General features: G+C 43.3%; 1 protein-coding gene across 1 annotated transcript in view; it reads left to right on the top strand.

Moving 5' to 3' along the window:
• The window catches only part of LOC139276060 (sodium/potassium-transporting ATPase subunit alpha), a 68,027-nt gene extending 51,511 nt beyond the window's left edge, over positions 1-16,516 (top strand). The window contains exons 19-23 of the mRNA XM_070893482.1: positions 9,568-9,713; positions 13,614-13,744; positions 14,447-14,548; positions 14,717-14,808; positions 16,310-16,516. Of these exons, the coding sequence (XP_070749583.1) occupies positions 9,568-9,713; positions 13,614-13,744; positions 14,447-14,548; positions 14,717-14,808; positions 16,310-16,338 (500 nt within the window). The 3' untranslated portion in view covers positions 16,339-16,516. The remainder of the gene's footprint in view (positions 1-9,567; positions 9,714-13,613; positions 13,745-14,446; positions 14,549-14,716; positions 14,809-16,309) is intronic.
• The last annotated feature ends 3,984 nt before the right edge of the window (positions 16,517-20,500 follow it).

The following is a 20,500-nucleotide window of genomic DNA, read 5'->3' as shown; positions in this document are numbered from 1 at the left end:
TTGGCAGAGAGCAACAAACTTCTTGGCTTCAAGCCAGGTCTTTGTTCTTACTGAGACACATGGTCAAAATGGCTGTATTTATGCCTGGATCAATTTACAGAAAAGAACTCGCCTTTGACCTTATTAGCTCAATTGAAAGTCTTTTAACGTTTTATTGGCTCGCTACCCAAGGTCTGAAAATGTCAAGTTGATTGAGTTAATGCAATGTGGCTGAAATGCATGTAGCATCTCTGACTTGTCTGAATTTTCACAGCCTGTCTAAATGAGCCTGTTTGAATACTCTATCAATCCCCCCTTTGATTCTTTCACAAACTGAATCATAAAACTTCAGGTATCACTGGTTAAACATTCTACAAAATAATTTCACACATGTTAATAGAGTTTCCTTCTAAAATTTGTTGATGTGTTTCGCCACATGTCCGGACTAATAGCTTCCACACAAATTTAAACCAACCCGAGTTCCATCGTGGCCACAATGGAAGTCTGGTTTTAGGAGGTTAATTAACCTTATTCCAATTTAATCCAAATCAATATCTTAATTCAACCAGTAAACCACCTTTCCTTAAGCATAACATACCCCTGTGCCACGTACAGACGGTCTGCTGGGACCTGCAAGGTGTCTCACCTGCGGGACAGCAGCTACAGCCGCCTGGTCGCAACAACATTTAATCAACATAAACAAACAATATAAAAGTAAAAGGTAATTTACATGTAATTCCCTTGGTACTCTACTATTTCCCTTTGGTGCAGGGGGTCGGCTAGTAAGAAGCAGGCTTATGCCTATAATACCTACAATCAATACTACAGTAAATTTATACATTTTCGCAAAAAGTAATTGTCCTTATTAGATTTCAGCTTCAGCTACGGGTGCTCGTTTAACGTGTGAAGCGTGGATCCAGGCTTTCTTTCCTTGGACTTTAACAGCTGCCTGGGTGGTCAATAACACTTGATAAGGTCCCTCCCACTTGGCACCCAAAGGTTTTTTATGCAACTTTTTCACATACACCCAGACTCCCAGGATGATGTCGTGTCCTCCTTCGGGTGGATTACCCCAAGTTGCCGATACCTGTCGGGAAACAGAACTAATAGCATTGGTTAAGTTCTGACAGTATGATAACAAAGTGTCACTCATTAAGTGAACATCAGCTTTCCGTAAATCGATAGTTCCTGGCAGCGACATGGGTCTTCCTGTTATAATTTCAAATGGGCTTAGACCTGTAGTTCTGTTCGGGGTTGCCCTAATGCTACATAGCACTATTGGTAGTGCCTGGGGCCATGGTGTTCCTTCTTGGTGATATTTGGCAAGCCGTTGTTTCAGAGTCCCTGATCTGAGTCAATGCTACTTGGGACTCCCCATCGGGGAATGTAATCCTTACACAAGACCTTTGCAGTGTGATTGGCTGTGGCTCTTTTAGTTGGGACAGCTTCTACCCATCTAGAGAATCTGTCGACCATGACAAGAATGTAAGTGTATCCTTGGCATGATGGAAGAGATATATAATCAACCTGCAGGTGCTGGAATGGTCCGACAGGGGCAGGGGGTTTCAGTTGGGGCATTACCGTGATGGGTCCAGAATTATTTTTCTGGCAGACCACACAGCGGTCTGTTACCAGCTGGGCATGTTTTTTAAATCCCCGACCCCACCAGCTTTTCTGAAACCGTGCCGTCATCTGTTGTGAGGCCAAGTGTCCCCACGAGTGGATCTGTTGGGCTAAAAAAAAGGCATAAGCGCTTGTGGCGCGACTGGCTTGTCGGTAACTCTTTGTCTCCAGACACCATCTTCGCATAGCTTAATTCCTGCCTCAATCCATTTCCATTTTTCCTCTCGGGAGCACTCGCCTTGCATTGTTTGAAGGTCTCGTGTCAGAGTCCTGAGTGCTTTCAATCTGCACATCTGTGTTCTTCTGGAGGAACACCCTGTGAGGCGGCATCTTTAGCTGCCTGGTCGGCTAGGGCATTTCCCTGTGCTTCTGTGGTATTTTCCTTGGTATGGGCCTTACACTTCAGGATGGACACTTCCTGAGGTAATTGTATGGCCTCCAGTAAGTCTCGGACTTCTTTTCCATTTCGGATAGGTGTACCAGCAGCAGTGAGGAATCCTCTTTTCCGCCATAACATACCAAAGTCGTGAGCGACTCCAAAAGCATAACGCGAATCTGTGTAGACATTAGCTGTCTGTCCTTCTGCTATTCGACATGCTTCTGACAGGGCCCATAACTCGGCCTGTTGTGCTGACGTTCCTGAGGGTAAACATCCTTTTGCCACTACCTCATATAAGGTTGTAACTGCCCATCCTGCTTTTCTGGTACCATTGTCAACAAAGGAGGAACCATCTATAAACAGGATGAGGTCTGGGTTGTGCAGAGGCTCCTCTGCTGCTAAGGCTGCTTCTTCTGTTTCTTTTAAAATCTCCACGCAGTCATGCTCTTCACATTCTCCCCCCTCTTGCTCCCTCGATTCTGACATCGGGAGCATAGTTGCGGGATTAACCGGGCTGGCCCGGACGATATGGAGCTTAGGAGCTTCCAAAACTGCTGTCCAGCGGATCCATCTTGCTACTGTCACCTGAGACATTCTATTCATAGACAGCAAAGCGTGTACGGTGTGGGGACACTTGACAATCAGCTTTTGGTCGAGGACTAGACCCGCAGTGATCATTACCGCTCGACATGTAGCTTCCATGGCCCTTAGGCAACTTCCCCATCCGAGGACTACCGCATCCAGTTTTGCCGAATAATAGCCAATCAGTCTTTGCCGATCCCCATGTTCTTGTGTCAGTATAGCTGTCATATATCCTTCTTTCTCATGAACAAACAGGGTAAATGGCTTACCACTGTCGGGGATTCCCAGAGCCGGTGCTGAACACAAAACCTTTTTCAAACTCAGGAAGGCCTCTTGCTGTTCTTTAGTGAGGGTGATGGCTTCTTTAGAGGCATGTTTCCCCTTTAAAATATCATTCAGTGACTGAGCAAGCTGTGTGAAGGAGTCAATCCAATTTCTGTTAAAGTTACACAATCCCAAAAAAGACCTTAGTTCCTGAATAGTGGTGGGTTTTTTAGCAGCCCGAATGGCTACAGTTCTATCCTGGGTAAGTTCTCTCTTTCCTTGTGAAATCTTTTGTCCCAGGTATACAACCTCTTCTTGGGATATTTGTGCTTTGTCGATGCTGGCTTTATGTCCTTTCAGCCAAAGGTGGCCCAGCAAAGCTCGTAAATCTTGTTCATGGTGTTCTTCCGTGTTTGAAGCTAGCAGGATATCGTCTACATATTGGATGACTGTGGATGACAGGGGAGGTAATTCTCGCAAATGGCTTTGTAAAGCCATGTGGAATACCGTAGGGCTGTTGTGGAAACCCTGTGGTAACCGGGTCCAAGTATACTGTTGTCCTTGGACAGTGAAAGCAAACCACTGTCGAACCTCCGGTGCCAGAGGCACCGACCAAAATCCGTTGGCTATCTATAACCGAGAAATATTTATGTTCCGGTTTGAGGGCATTAAAAATGGTGGAGGGATCTGCGACCAAAGGAGCTTTTTGATCAATACACTGGTTAGCTTTCCTATAATCGACAGTCAAGTCTCATTAGATTTCTGTACCAGCCACACGGGGCTATTGGAAGAACTATGCGTTTTAATAAGCACCCCTTGTTTCTCCAATTGCTGAATAACCGGTAAGATTCCCGCGATGGCAGTTGGACTGATGGGATACTGTTTAGTGCATGGAGGCTTGGCCCCGGTAAATGACGCAGGCTCCATCTGGAGTAGGCCACAATCGTTCTTATCTTTAGCCCATATCGGGTGTTCCTTCAATTCTTCTTTCTTCAAAGTTCTAATTGACCATGTCACCTGACCATCCTCGAAATGCAACGATGAATCTATTTGGATTAGAACGTCCATTCCCAAAAGGGGTTGATCTACTGGGCCTATCCAGACCGGCGTGGTTAGTTCATGTGGACCCAGCCCTATAAGTACCAGTGTTGTCCTTTTAATTTCCATTTTATGGCCCCCAACTCCATAGGCTGTACGTGTGCCCTACCATCCAACGGCAAAAAGTCTCCATATTGTAGGGGTAAGCATGTTAATTCTACCCCTGTGTCTAAAAGACAGTCCACATCCTTATCGCCCACCCTCACAGTTATATATAGCCCATCTCCCCTTTGTTGTATTAGTGCGAGGAGGGGGGCCAGGGTGGGCTCTAATCGTTTTTTGCTATCCCAAGTAACTCCTTCTGTTGTTGTATTGTCAGTCGCTTTAATGCTTCTATGAGGTCGTTATCTTGTGACAAGCCTGGCTTGTTGGCTGAATTGTATCCCTGGCTGCGTCCTCTTCCCCAGCCACGACCTTTCTGTTTTGCACTGCACGTCTTGGCCCAGTGACCTTCTTTCCCACAATAATGACATTTTCCGGGTAATTTTTCTAATGAATGTTTATCGGAATCCTGGGATTTCCATCCCATAGCCTGTACAGCTCGGACTTTAGCTCCCATATCCCAGTCTAATTGGTTACATCGATCCACCAATGCTGCAAAGGTAGTTCCTCTACCTTCCCAGTCCGGTAACACTACCTTCAGCATTTTGGACAGTTCTGGCTTTAGACCTGCCACGAAAACTGCTTTCAGGGGTCCAAACACTTGTTCATCCACTTCCTCATCCGTATTATTCATACCCGAATGTTCTAGCCACGTGCATCTAAACCGCTCGTCATACTCCAGGACCTCCTCTGTTCCTTTCTGTTGGCAGGCTGCAATCTTTCCCCAGTCTGTCTTAGCTGGACTGAAGGCTTGCAGCCAGTGTTTAATCGCCTCCCATCCTGTGTCTAATTCTTGCTCATTCTGCCCCAAAGCTTCATCAACCTTGTCGTGCAATTTTCTTTCCTGTGTTTTTGGCACCATTATGGTCAAAATTTGCACTCTGTCCCAGGGATGAAGTTGATATATTTCTTAAGCGGTCCAATTGGTCCCACGTTTTTACTCCCCCTTTCTTTGGATTGGGCAATTCTTTGGACCATTTATCAGTTTTTTATGGGTCTGCCGGATCATGAACTAAGTATTCTGCATACACCCTTCTCTTTGTTTTTTTGGTTCCGCCCTCATCCGCAGTCTCTTCTGATTTGACTACAACTCGTCTTTTTTTAAACGGGGCAAAGCGCACCCCTAATTCTTCATCATCCTCCGACACTGTATTGTCGGAGGCTTCAGAAACCGTATCTATTCCTCGGTCGTGTCTTTGGGTTTGCGCTTTTAATTTATCCAAACATGGGTACCCTGGGAATTGATCAATACATTTTCCTTTTCCTATTACTGTCTCTTGACCTAATGATTTTTTCCATTCTTTAATTTCACCTTTAAGATCTTTAACTTCCGCTTCCAGCTTTTCAAGTTCAAGCTTTTTCTGTCGCAGTTGTGCACAAACTGCTTGCAATTGATCCTTTGTACTGGTCAGTTCTCGATCATGTTGGGAACGCATTATAATTTCATTCCGGTTTCGGATCTGGCCCATAACCGCTAGGGACCATCTAGTTCGCTCTTTATTTTTCATAGGGGTCGTTTTTCCCCAGACCCTTTTAATCTCGTCCAAGGACCATTGTCCTTTGGAGGTTCCGTACTTTTGTTCGATCTTAATACAGGTTTTAGATAATTTGAATTGTTGCTCTATGTATTCTTTCAACTGTTGGAGAATTAAATCTAGCGAAACTTTAGGTGGTGCCTGCCCACCTTTAACAGTTGTAGGCAATTCTTTGCTCTTATCTCCTTCCGCCATTTCTTTACTGAGTTCTTTACTGGGGTCTCGAGTCGTAGGCTTTCTAGCCGATCAATAGGTCGGTGATTAATTAACTAACACACCGCCGAAGTTTAGACATCTATGGGACCTCGAGCCGACTACCAACCGGAGGGTTCGCAAACCGGAGGCTTTCGGAATCGCGTAGAAGGAGAGGCGAATTTAGACTTTTGACCGAGGACTTTTTGTAAAAAGAGGAGTCCTTACCTCAGTATGTAGGTCTGATGTCCAAAATTCAGTTTCTTTCCTCAGCGATCCTGTTCGTAGCGCCAAAATTGTTAGATCTCTTAATTTCCAATGAAATACGAACTCCGATGGTAGTTTTAACTTTTTAACCTTGGCAGAGAGCAACAAACTTCTTGGCTTCAAGCCAGGTCTTTGTTCTTACTGAGACACATGGTCAAAATGGCTGTATTTATGCCTGGATCAATTTACAGAAAAGAACTCGCCTTCTTTGAACTTATTGGCTCAATTGAAAGTCTTTTAACGTTTTATTGGCTCGCTACCCAAGGTCCGAAAATGTCAAGTTGATTGATGAGTTAATGCAATGTGGCTGAAATGCATGTAGCATCTCTGACTTGTCTGTGAATTTTCACAGCCTGTCGAAATGAGCCTGTTTGAATACTCTATCAGTAACCGATGAGGGGTTATGGGGAGCAGGCAGGGAAGTGGAGCTGAGTCCATGATCGTATTAAATGGCGGAGCAGGCTCGAGGGGCCAAATGGCATACTCCTGCTCCCATTTCTTATGTTCTTATAGAGTGAAACTTAGGCTATCTTGAAAGTACCTGAATTACCTTTTTTTAAATGTTGCTGTATTGCAGCTAGATGTGCCAATCTGTTACGCCTCCTGTTGACTTGCCAGGCTTATCATGGTGGCCATGTTTTGAGTTGGACAAGATGACCCCCTCTCTTTCCTTCCCCCTCCGCCCCCCCCCCCCCCCACCTCAATACCTCTACTTCAACCCCAGCTACCTGCCTTTGAGCCCTATCTCTTTATGCCTTTACTCAACAAAAATTGTACTGACCTCAGTCTTGAAAGTTTTAATTGATCCAGCACCATAGCCTTTTGGGGCAGGATTTTCCAGCTTTCTATTGCCCATTGTGTGAAGAAGTGCTTCCTGATTTCATTCCTGAATGGCCTGGCTCTAATTTTAAGATTATGTACTCTTGTTCTGGATTCCCCCACCAGAGGTAGTAGTTTATCCATATCTACCTTTTTGAAACATTTTATTGTTTTAAATGCTGAATAGATCAGCTTCAATCTTCTCTACTCAAGGGAAATCAAGTCAAGTTTATGCAACCTGTCCTTATAATTTATCCCTCTAAGCGCTGGTATTATTCTGGTGACTCTGAGCTGCACCCTATCAAAGGCCAATATATCCTTCCTGAGGTGTGATATTCCAGATGGGGTCTGACCAAGGCTCTATACAACTGAAGAACGTCCTTCCCTTTGTATTCCAGTCCCATTGAGGTAAAGTCTAACATTCTTTTGATTTTTTTTTATGCCTGTCTACTAGCTTTTAATTTGTGTAGATGGACACCCAAAACTCTTCCTCCACAGTTGCTAGTTTCTCACCATTTAGAATATATTCTGATTTGTCTTTCTTGGATCCAAAGTGGATGACCTCACACTTCCTCACATGTGAGACAATTTTGCCCACTTACTTAATTTGTCTGTTCATTTGTAACTTCATGCTCCTATCTGCACTACATATTGTGCCTCTTAACTTAATGCTGACTCTCTCTGATCAGTTCAGTCATTGTCCCTAATGACCATAACTTCCCTGTAACTGACATTGGACTGACCGGTTTGTAGTTAACTGGTTTCTCTCTCCTACCCTTCTTGAACATTGGAGGGACATTTTCAATTTTCCAATTCAATGGCACAATTCCCAATTCAAGAGAGCTTTGGAAGATAATGACTAACCCCTCTAAAATGTCTTCACCTACCTTTAATACACTGGGGCAGAAGCCATCAGGTTCTGAAGATTTGTCTCTGTTAAGTTTCTCTCTCTCTTTTTATTTTTCCTTGTACCGCTGGTATTTTGTCCTCTTCCTCTACCATGAAGACAGATACAAGGTACTCGTTTAACAAGCTGCTGTTTTTCCTTATCGTCAACGACAGTATTACTTCCGTCTGTCTTTACTGGACCCATATTTCCCTTAGTCAGCCACTACAGATCTGTAACCACTCGTGGGTCAGAAGGTTGTGGGTTCGAGTCCCTTGAGACTTGAGAACAAACTCTAGGCTGATGCTCATAGTGTACTACTGAGGGAGTGCTGCACTGTGGGAGATGCCGTCTTTTGGGTGAGATGTTAAACCGAGGCCCCTGTCTGCTCTCTCAGGTTGAAGTAAAAGATCCCATGGCACTATTTTGAACAAGAGCAAGGGAGATATACCCGCTGCCTTGGCCAATATTTATCTCTCAATCAGCGCCTAAAACAGATTACCTGGTCATTATCACATTGCTGTTTGTGGGAGCTTGCTGTGTGCAAATTGGCTGTAAAGTGCTTTGGGCCATCCTGAGGTTGTGAAATATGCACTATACAAGTCTAAGTCTTTCTCTTTTCTTAATTGCTCTAGCTCTATATTTATTAAACTTTGTCTGTTAGTCTTTATATCCTTTGCAAGTTTGTTTCATAGTCCTTTTTGCAGTTCCTAATACTTGCATTGTTGCTTTTTATCTATCTGCTGGATTTTCACACTACTTTGATTTGTGTAAGCTTCTTTTAGTTTTATACATATCTTACCTCATTTGTTGACCATAATTTGCCTATCTACTCAAGTGGAGCTTTTGCCTTCATAGGAGTATGTATTGTAACAAATACTCCTTTTGAATACCTCCCACAATTCCTCACTTTACTATGACAGTTGAGCTGTGGTCAGTTTATGTCTCAGCCCTTCGAAGTTGATCTTAACTTGGTATGTGACTCCTCTCCCTCAAACTTAACATTAAATTTGATCATGCTTGCAAGATGTTCCCTTACTGTCAGATTGTTAACAAATTCTGGTTCGTTACATATCACTAAATCTAGTATGGCTTGTTCCCTTGGTACTAAAACATTGTTGCAGAAAACTATCCCAAATACACTAGAAATGTGTTGCCTTTACGACTTGTGTTCTGCTTCGCCCATGTGAAAATTAAAATCTCCCATTATAACCAATTTGCTTTTGCTGCAGCTCTGATTTCTGTATTTATGCATCCTGCACTATAACACTACTGACAGGTGGTCTGTAGACAACTTGCCTGAGTCTTGAATCCTTTGCTGTTTGTTAATTCTACCCTTAGTGCCTGCTCACCCTTGTTGATATCCTTTCTTTCAACTGCTGTAATAGTGTCTTTTGCTACTACAGGTTGAACCTCCCTTACCCAGAACTCCCTTATCCGGAACCGCCCCTCGCCCAGAACCATTCCCGGCCATTGGGTGGCGCATGCGCACAACTCTGACATGAACAAATTGAAGTCCTTCCTCGCCGACTCCCGCAATCCACTGGACCCCCCCCCCCCCCATGATCTCTCTGCCGCACTCCCAGCCCTAAGCCAGCCAGCCCCAATATCCCCTTGCTCAGTACCTGTACCATCCAATTTAACATGACCACCCCTCGTCCGGAAAAATCTCTTACCAAAACAGGCCAGGTCCCGAGGGTTCCGGATAAGGGGAGGTTCAACCTGTACTCCTTTCTTAGTTTTCATTATCAGTTTTTTTTAAGCATTTAAGAAGATGCATTGTTGCAATTTTTTTGAGTAGCAGCAAGAATTGAAACACAAATGTAATTGCTTTTTTACAGGAATGATCCAGGCCTTGGGTGGTTTTTTCGCATATTTTGTGATCTTAGCTGAGAATGGATTCCTCCCAATGGATCTAATTGGAAAGCGTGTGTTTTGGGATGACCGGTGGATAAATGACGTAGAAGACAGCTATGGCCAACAATGGGTGCGTATAAGCCTCCTTAATGCTATGTATTGGTGAGAACCAAGGTCTGGTTTCCTGTAACGTAGTTGATTTAGACTTTGGGGGACACATAATCCATCAATAATGGTTACAATAGTTCAGCACTTGGCAGAGAATTCAAACTTTCCAACAAACATTTTAAAGCATCAACTAGAGCAACTTATTAAAAGGAACGGTATTCCCCCTTTTACAGTGGAATCTGGTTTATCTACATAAGCTTTTGTGCGGTTTGAGCCTAATTTACAAAAAAATACAATCAAATACTTTTAATTAATTTGAAACAGACTCTTGATCTTGATCCTTCAGTATGAGTGGTTATTTCGATGTCCTGGTAAAGTTCACTTTCGGTGCAGTTCTCCTATTGTGCCTTGGATTTACAAGACGAGTAGGAATGGGGCTGCCAGTAATTACATTTTTAATGATTTTCTAAGATGGAAGAATTTGGGTCACTGGGCACATGATTGCATAATAATCGTAGAAACCTAGAAATTAACAGCGCAGAAGGAGCCATTTCAGCCCATCGTGTCCGCGCGGCCGACAAAGAGCCATGCGGTCCTTGGTCAGCAGTCCTAAAGGTTACATATAAACCCATGAACAATGATGGAAAGGCAAAGAGCAACCGGAGCCTCCTGGGAGAGGCAAAAACCAGATTTAAAAACCCAGGCCAATTTAGGGAGAAAAAAATTTGGGAAAATTCCCCTCCGACCCATCCAGGCGATCGACACTAGTCCAGGAGATCACGCTGGCCATATTCTATTCCCTGCAGTACTTACCATTATATCTGCGCTGTCCAACAAAAGGTCATCTAGTCTAATCCCAATTACCAGCTCTAGGTCTGTAACCCTGCAGGTTACTCCACTTTAAGTGCCCATCCAACCATCTCTTAAAAGTGGTGAGGGTTTCTGCATCCACCACTCTTCCAGGCAGCGAGTTCCAGATCCCCACAACCCTCTACGTAAAGAAGTGCCGCCTCAAATCTCCTCTAAACTTTCCACCAACCACTTTAAAATGATGCCCCCTCGTAATAGACCCCTCCGCCAATGGAATAGACCCGTCCTATCCACTATGTCCAGGTCCCTCAATATTTTGTACACCTTGATGAGGTCTCCTCTCAACCTCCTCTGTTCCATTGAGAACAAACCCAGTCTATCCAATCTGTTCTCAAAACTAAGATTCTCCATTCCAGGCAGCATCCTAGTAAATCTCCTTTGCACCCTCTCTAGTGCAATCACGTCCTTCCTATAATATGGGGACAGAACTGCACGCAGTACTCCTGCTGTGGCCTAACCAAAGTATTAGACAATTTAAGCATAACCTTCCTGCTCTTATATTCTGTGCCTCGCCCAATAAAGGCAATCATTCCGTATGCCTTCTTAACCACCTTATCCACCTGGCCTGCTATTTTCAGGGATCTGTGGACAAGCACTCCAAGGTCCCTTTGTTCATCTACACTATTAAGTGGCCTACTGCTTAATGTGTGTCCCTTTCCTTATTAGCCCTCCCAAAGTGCATTACCTCACATTTCTCTGAATTAAATTCCATTTGCCACTGCTCTGCCCACCTGACCAATAGATTGATATCCTCCTGCAACCCATGACTTTCCTCTTTATTATCAACCACACAGCCAAGTTTAGTGTCATCTGCAAACTTCTTAATCATACTCCCTATATTCAAATCTAAATCGTTGATATATATCACAGAAAGCAAGGGACCCAGTATTGAGCCCTGCGGAACCCCACTGGAAACATCCTTCCAGTCACAAAAACATCCATCAATCATTGCCCTTTGCTTCCTACCTCCAAGCCAATTTTGGATCCAACTTGCCACTTTGTCCTGTATCCCATGGGCTTTAACCTTCATGACCAGTCTCCCATGTGGGACCTTATCAAAAGCCGTGCAAAAGGCTATATATACTATCGTATGCACTACTCTCATCGATCCTCTTAGTTACCTCCTGAAAAAAATCAATCCGGTTAGTCAAATATGATCTTCCCTTAACAAATCCGTGCTGACTGTCCCTAATTAATCCTTGCCTTTCCAAATGCAGATTTATTCTGTCTTTCAGGATTTTTTTCCAATAATTTTCCCACCACTGAGGTTAGGCTGACAGGCCTGTCATTACTCGGCCTATCCCTTTTTCCCTTCTTAAACAAGGGTACTACATTAGCAGTCCTCCAATCCCCCGGCACCATGCCCAGATCCAAAGAGGATTGGAAAATGATGGTCAAGGCCGCTGCTATTTCCTCTTTTACTTCGCTCAACAAGCTGGGGTGCATTTCATCTGGGCCTGGGGACTTACCTACTTTCAAAGCTGCTAAACCCCTTAATATTTCCTCTCTCTATTTTTATTTCATCCAGAATATCACACTCCTCCTCGATAGCAGTATCTGCATTACCCCTTTCCTTTGTGAAAACAGATGCAAAGTATTCATTAAGAACCCTACCATCATCTTCCGCCTCCACACAAAGATTACCCTCATGATCTCTAATAGGCCCTACCCTTTCTTTAGTTACCCTCTTACTCTTAATATATTTATAAAACATCTTAGGGTTTTCCTTAATTTTCCTGGCCAAGAATTTCTCGTGCTCTCTTAGCATTCCTAATATACTTTTAATTTTGCCTCTTAACTTTCTATATTCCTCAAGATTATAAAGTATTTAGCCATTGCTATATGACATAAGCGTCCATTTTTTTCTTAATCCTCCCCTGTAAGTCCCTAGAAATCTAGGTGGGGCCCCGGAATTATTTTTCCCAGCCTTTTTCTTTTAAGGGCACATGTTTGGCCAGAGCCTCCTGGATCTCCTCCTTGAATGCCTCCCACTGAACCGACACTGATATACCCACACGTAGCTGTTTCCAGTCCACTATAGCCAAATCACTCCTTAACTTCGCAAAATTAGCTTTTCCCTAATTTGGAACTTTTATTCCAGGCCTATTCTTGTCCTTATTCATAACCAACTTGAATCTGACAGAATTATGGTCACTGGCACGCAAGCACTCCCCCACTAATACCCCTTCAACCTGCCCAGCTTCATTCCCAAAACTAAATCCAAGACTGCCCCCTCTTGTGTTGGGCTTGCTACATACTGATTAAAAAAGTTCTCCTGAATGCATTTCAAGAATTTCGCACCCTCTATACCCTTCACACTAAATTTGTCCCAATCAATATTTGGATAGTTAAAATCTCCTACTATTGGTTTTTAGACTTCACAGCAATTTGCCTACATGTTTGCTCCTCAGAAACTAAAATTTAACTGGTTAGCGGGAGGGTCCCTCTACTACAGTGAATAATCAAGGTTTCACTGTTATTTAAAGAAGGTTTATGAATGAAAGTGAAAGGAGGAGCTACAATAAGTTCATTCAGAGAGAGAGAGGTCCAAGACAAAGGAAACATGTAATTACAGATGTAAATGTCCTTTAGGGAACGAAATCTGTCTTCCTTACCTAGTGTGGCCTATAAGTGACTCCAGACCCACAGCAATATGGTTGACTCTTAACAGCCCTCGTTGAGTTGTACCAAACTGCTACAAACAAGCATCACCACGGCTGTAGTGGTTCAAGAAAGCGGTTCACCCATCTTCTCAAGGGCAAGTAGGGATGGCCTTGCCAGCGGCGCCCACTTCCCGTGAACGAATAGGTCGAACTGCAGTCTTGACTTGTAAGAGCTGGAAAGTTGCATTCTGTTTTTCTGATGAGTGGAAATTTTCATTGCTGGGTAGGAGTTCACTTATAGTATTACTCATTACGAAAGTAATACTTCCTTTAAGATCTTATCGCACTTTTTTTTAAACATACCAAGTTTGAGTTCCCTCACTGATCACATTTAAAAGTTAAACCAACTTATCCTGCACCCCTAATTCAATGTTTCTGTCCTTTTTCAGACTTATCAACAGCGGAAAATTGTGGAGTTCACATGTCACACTGCATTCTTTGTCAGCATTGTGGTAGTGCAGTGGGCTGACTTAATTATCTGTAAGACCAGAAGGAATTCCATCTTCCAACAGGGAATGAAGTAAATATTTCACCAATATGTTTGGGAGCGGGGAAGTTGCACCAATCAATTACATAATATGTGATAATCACAGTTGGGATCTTTGACTAAAGAATTTCAGAAGTAAATCTTCTCTTTCCATTTCAATCCCTATGCCCTTGGGTGATGGGATGCTAATGGGATACAAGTGAGACTGTTACTGGGTACAATCTGATATGGATGAAAGTATAAACTTGCTAAAATGTCAAATAAAGTGACCCAATTATTTTGTAGGTGAAAGTGCTGTGGTATGGTGTGGAAAACTGGTCATAATTTCAATCTGTGGCCTGTGCTGTTATCTGACACATGTTGCTATATTATAATTGGCTTCTGCACTTTGGAATAGGGAGAGTTGTAATCAGCCAGATTTTCTGCAACTGGTCGCTTTCAATTGGTTTTATTACCCCCCCCTCCCCCCTTCCTGGGAAAGTGAACATTGTGTGACGATATCATCAAAGTTGTGTGTAGTGCCACCGTGATTGAATAGCCTGATGCTACCTAGGCTCATAAATGGGTAATTGTCAGGTGGGCTTGTTACTAGAAGCTGCCAGCACCAGTGAAACGGCCCCAGTATGAGTTGCTGTTTTCAGGAGTGGGAATCATAGAAGTATATTGGGTGATGTGTGCTTTCTTGTTGATTTGCAGTTCTATGTCTTCTCAATAACAAGTTTTCTTGTTTCACAGGAACAAAATTCTCATCTTTGGTTTGTTTGAAGAGACAGCACTTGCTGCTTTCCTTTCATACTGCCCTGGAACTGATGTAGCGCTCAGGATGTACCCACTCAAGTAAGTAGTTCTCGTTTTCCTGTCTTTGGTTCCGACGGTAGTGGTTGTTTTTAGTTCCAAATAACAAGCCCCTTTTTAGCGCTCAGATTTTCTGTGCTGTGGATTTTCCATTTTTGGTTGACATCTTTCTTGTTCGGTCTTTAATCCAGTTCATTTTCTTCCTTTCAGACCTACTTGGTGGCTCTGTGCCTTTCCATACAGTCTTATCATATTTCTTTATGATGAAATGCGAAGGTTCATCATCCGTAGGAGCCCTGGAGGTAATCTAATACTGGTTGTAACATTGTCTCTGAAAGTGGTTTATGTAGATTTGAATCCAAATAATCTACTCCAGGTTCACGTGCAATCTGTCATTTTAAAGGGTAATATCCCTGACTGGCCTAGGCTTTGATGTGTTTGGGTGTTATATTTGTCTTGAGCATTCAGAATCATAACGAAACAGCCCATGCCTGCATGCAGCAAGACCTGGACAACATTCAGGCATGGGCTGCTAAGTGGCAAGTAACATGCACACCTCAAGTGTCAGGCAATGACCATCTCAACAAGAGAGAGTCTAGCCACGTCCCGTGACATCTGAAATTACCATCGGACCAACTTAATCGGACCAACCGTATAAATACTGTGGCTACAAGAGCAGGTCAGAGGCTGGGCATTTTGCGGCAAGTGACCCCGCAAAGCCTTTCCACCATCTACAAGGCATAAGTCAGGAGTGTGATGGAATACTCTCTTGCCTGGATGAGTGCCGCTCCAACAACACTCGAAGCTCCACACCATGACACCATGCAGGACAAAACAGCCGCTTGATTGGCACCACATCCACCACTGGCGCTCCGTGTCTGCAGTGTGTACCATCTACAAGGTACACTGCAGCAACTTGCCAAAGCTTCTTTGGCAGCAACTCCCAAACTCGCAACCTCTGCCACCTACAAGGACAAGAGCAGCAGGTGCATGGAGACATCACATGCAAGTTGCACACCATCCTGACTTGGAAATCTATTGCCATTCCTTCATTGTCGCTGGGTCAAAATCTTGGAACTCCCTCACAGCACTGAGGGAGAACTTTTACCACACAGGACTGAAGAGGTTCAAGAAGGCAGCTCACCACCGCCTTCTCGAGGGTAATTAGGGATGGACAATAAATGCTGGCCTTGCCAGCGATGCCCACATCTTGCTGTGATGATGGAATGATGCTCAGTAGTTTGATTACTTTTACTCTTGTGTTTTTTGGGTTTAAGTTCCTGCTGGCCATAGTGGGAAATTGCATTCCCCACATTGTGGTATGGGTTATACAAATCAAATGTTCTGTTCTGTGCTGAACAAGCTGATCTTGACCTGATTGTCTCATTGCTTCCTTGGGCCAGGTTTATTGGCAGAGGGGCCAGGATATCGGCTAAGGTGCCGGTCCCAATTGCTGTCCAGCGAAGCCTGCTTGGACATGCGTGGATGTTGGGTGAAGACATTATCAGCTCAGCTGTGAAACTCCTCCACCGTCTAATAGCCTGCCGATATCACTGTCTCGGCTTAGGCATGAAAAACAGCCACATGGGTGGAGCACTGGGGGACATCTAGTGCCTTTTAGGATCACCATACTAGGTTACTCTCTTTAGGAGAGGAAGGGAGAAAACTGGATAGCAAGGACAATAAACCTCTATCAAAACAAAAATGACAGTCGAGACCCTAGATTGCTTCAGAGTTTTGTATGGCTTGTCCTTTACACTTTGAAAATACATTGCCTAACTTTTCTTCTTCTTTTGTTACTAGGTTGGGTGGAGCAGGAAACCTATTATTAGAAGAACAAATACTAATACATTTCATCAGTTTGTTTGTCTGCCTTAACTATTAAACAATTACTAAAGTGCTAATAGTGGTGAGTAGAGATGGACTGTTTTGTAAGAAACAAAACTGAAGAAGTCAGTGGTTTTATATAAACTTTTTACAAGTATAATTTAAATAAATTGGATTATGTCAGTCTCTGTGTACTATGTTTTTATATTTTACTTAATTACACAATCACTTCATAGTCACCCTCTGCATTAGGTATTAAAACCATTTAAGGGATTTGCCTTGCATTGATTTTTTTTCCAGCACTAATTACCAATCTTGACTGAAATAGACCTGTTGGGTATTTTATGCATCTTAGACTGAACAGTATTGCTTCAATGAAAAGTTATTGCATGTTCTGCTGCATCAGGAAGTGATTTCAACTGGCAATAGAACCTATTTCTGATTGCAAAACATAGGCTGTAGCCGGCACACACTTGATTTTCCATGGGCATTGGTTTGGCACATTGCTGGGCTTTAAGTGTGACCCTCAAGATGCTGTGTTGTGAAGAATGCAAAAATTTGACCATATCAGGAATGCACGGAATGCTATATTTATTGTTGGTCTATGTGCTCTCATGAATAACATACAGGAATGTCAAAAGCTGCATTGACTGCAGCTTTTGGACCCTCAGATGTTCATTGACACATTCCAGGGATGAGGGACTAGAGGTGTTCAAAATCATGAGGGGTCTGGACAGAGTAAATCAAAAGAAACTGTTCCCATTGGCAGAAGGGTCAAGAACCAGAGGACAAGATTTAAGCTGATTGGCAAAAGAACCAAAGGCGACATAAGAAAAAACTTCTTACACAGTGAGTGGGTGGTTATGATGTGGAATGCACTGCCCGATAGGATAGTGGAGGCAGACTCAATCACTGCTTTCAAAAGGGAGTTGGATAAGTACCTGAAAGAAAACAAATGACAGGGCTGTGGGGAATGAGTGGGGGAGTGGGATTAGCTGGGATGTTCTTGCAGCAAGCTGGCACAGGCTCGATGAGCCAAATGGCCTTCCGTGCTGTAACAATTCTATGACACTCACTTCTGAAATTCTTGGACCTTTATATAATCATGAAATCAACAGACATTGAAATGCACCTGATCCAATGTTGTGGTGTATGTTTATCCAGCCTTATTGTGTAGCTTTACACCATCTACCTCTTCAGAGGGTGTAAAAATGATACTCCCTTCAATAAATGTTAACTTATTTCCTCTCCATTGTTAGCCATTTCTAACAGTCTCCTGCAATTGAATTTACTAAACTACCTTCAGACTTCCATGCATTCAGGCCAAATCTGAGCCATCTTTCTAATACTTCATTTTTTGAGATATCAGACTGCTGTCTGAAGAGTTTTAAGGTGTACTTCAATGTACATATCAATTTATAGGCCCATTAGCTTGACGTCAGTTGTAGGTAATTCGCTAGAAGTGATCATTAGGGGTTCCCTATTGTAACCACCTTGACAGAGAAGCGGTTATTAGGTTTTGGGTGGGGTGGAGTATATATTGTGATACACAAGGTATCTCAATTGTGTGGGACAAGCTCGATGGACCAGAGGGTATTTACATGTCTCACACAACTTGGCTTTTGAAAAAGATCACTGGCTGATTCCTGAGATGAAGGGGTTGTCTTATGAAGGAAAGTAGAGCAGGTTGGGCCAATGCTCATTGGAGTTTAGAAGAATTAGAGCTGATCTTATTGAAACGTATAAGATTCTGAGAGGGCTTAACAGGGTAGATGCAGGAAGGATGTTTCCCCTTGTCGGGGAGTCTAGAACTGGGGGGGCATAGTTTCAGAATAAGGGGTCGCCCATTTAAAATGGGATGAGGAGGAATTTCTTCTGAGGGTCATGAATCTTTGGAATTCTCTACCCCAGAGAGCTGTGGAGGCTGGGTCATTGAATATATTTTAAGGTGGCGATAGACCCATTTTTGGGCTACAGGGGAGTCGAGGGTTATGGAGAGTGGGTGGGGAAGTGGAGTTGAGGCTGTAATGTCTGTAAGCTTGTAATGTTTCTAGCTCCACACTGGATGTGGACGTATTGTGTACTGCAACTGCAGATTTAATAATAAACAGAACCAGGCAGATTCCGGAAGCCTTCGAGAAAGCTGCCTGCCATGTTAGGAAGCAGTGTGTGCTTGTGCTCTGTGAATATATCACATTTGGCGATGAGATGGGATTTTTCGGATGATTTAAAGCTTAAATTTTGTTGAAGGATTCAGCCAGCCGACAGACTTTGAAAGTTTCTGTCTTTGGAAAAAGCTGCAAAAATTCGAGGTAAAATACAGCAAACGGTGTGAACAGCTAGAGATTAAAATGGCAGGTGTAATCGGACATTTGGGGGAATATAGATACGACCGGGAACGTTTTAAAGTGTATGTGGATCGGCTAGAAATGTATTTCACTGCAAATAACAATCAAAGTTCCAGACAATGCAGTCCAGAACCGGGCAGTGTTGGAACGTAAGAAAGCGGTCGTCTTATCGGAGGCGGGTCCGGCATTGTACGAAACCCTGTAAATCTGCTTGTGCCTGACGAGCCAAAGGACACAACACTTAGAGATTTTAACGAAGCTGGAGCAGCACGATAACCCCAAACTGTTAGAAATTGCTGAAAGCTATCGTATCGGGATTCGGAATCAAAAGGCTGATGAAGGTATCAGTGATTACATCGTAGCATTAAAAAAGTTATTGATGCACTGTAATTTTGGAAACTTTCAAAACTGAGCATTAAGGGATCGTTTTGTTTGTGGGGTGAAAAATGATGCGATCAGAAGGAAGTTATTGACGACGGATGACTTGACTTTTGAGATTGCTTGTCAGACAGCGAGGTCGATGGGCATGGCCGAACAATATTCCTGAAAATTAAATAATGATTACGGTTGTCAGTAAATCACCTGCAGGTTCAAAGTAAAAGACTGTGGGGGCCCAAAGTTTCAGAAACTGGAAATTCTAACAGAGCGTAGAAGTCGTGCTATAGGTGCCTGGGACAACAAATTGCTCAAAGTTGTCCATACGTGAAGGCAGAGTGTTTCTTCTGCAGAAAGGCTGGGCTTCTTGTGAAAGCATGCCGACTGAAGGGTGAACCAGCTTTTAAAGCTATGAGTCAAGCGTTCAAAGCTATGAGTAGAAATCCCAAGAGACTACATAGCATGGAAGAACAAAACAGGACGAGGAGATGTTAGAGTTACTTGTCATCAGGAGCACAAGGTTAACAGACAGCGATTCGGAAAGCATCAAAATCCACATAGATGTTGCGGGATTCAAGATACCAATGGAAATTGACAAGGGTGCATCCGTGAGTGTAGTACCGGAGTCACTGTACCGCGACAAATTGCGTGATTTCCAACTGGAGAAATCCAAAATAGAGCTGCGAGGCTACTCGGGAGAGAAAATTCCTGTGGTAGGTCGTATCACCGTACCGGTAAAATATAAAGATCAATTTCAGAATTTGCCTCTAATGGTAGTGAAAGGCGACAAGTCTGCCTTACTAGGAAGAAATTGGTTGAGCTCACTGAAGCTGGATTGAAGTGAGATTTTCTGTGTGGAAGCGAGATCTTCATTAACGGATGAGGTTATCAAGAAGTATCCGAAGGTGTTCTGCGAAACAGTCAGTCCGATCCAAGGCTTCAAGGCGAGTGTCAGGGTACAGAAGGACGCTAGATCGGTTTACTACAAGCCACGATCCGTACCAGATGCACTTGAGAAAGTTGAGCAAGAACTCAAAAGACTAGAGACAGAACATTATTTGTAAGATAGATCGATGTAATTGGGCTACACCCATTGTTGTTGTACCTAAGTCCGATGGTAAGGTAAGATTGTGTGGTGATTATAAAGTAACCGTAAACCAGGTTCTAGAGGGTAATGTCCCCAATACATTGCCGAATATAGAAGATTTGTTCACAACACTGACGGGCGGTCAGATCTTCTCAAAACTGAATCTTACGAGTGTCTACTTACAGCTTGAACTAGATGGGGAGTCCAAGTCATGTTTGACTATAAATACTCATCTAGGCCTATATCAATTTACTAGGCTACCGTTTGGAGTGTCTTCCGCCCCTGCCATATTCCAAGGGGTGATGAACCAGATTTTGCAAGGTATTGAAGGGGTAGTATATTTGGATGACATACTAA

The sequence above is a fragment of the Pristiophorus japonicus genome, chromosome 11 (genome assembly GCF_044704955.1).
Source record: "Pristiophorus japonicus isolate sPriJap1 chromosome 11, sPriJap1.hap1, whole genome shotgun sequence".
NCBI lineage: Eukaryota > Metazoa > Chordata > Chondrichthyes > Pristiophoridae > Pristiophorus > Pristiophorus japonicus.
This window is presented reverse-complemented; position numbering and strand designations above follow the sequence as displayed.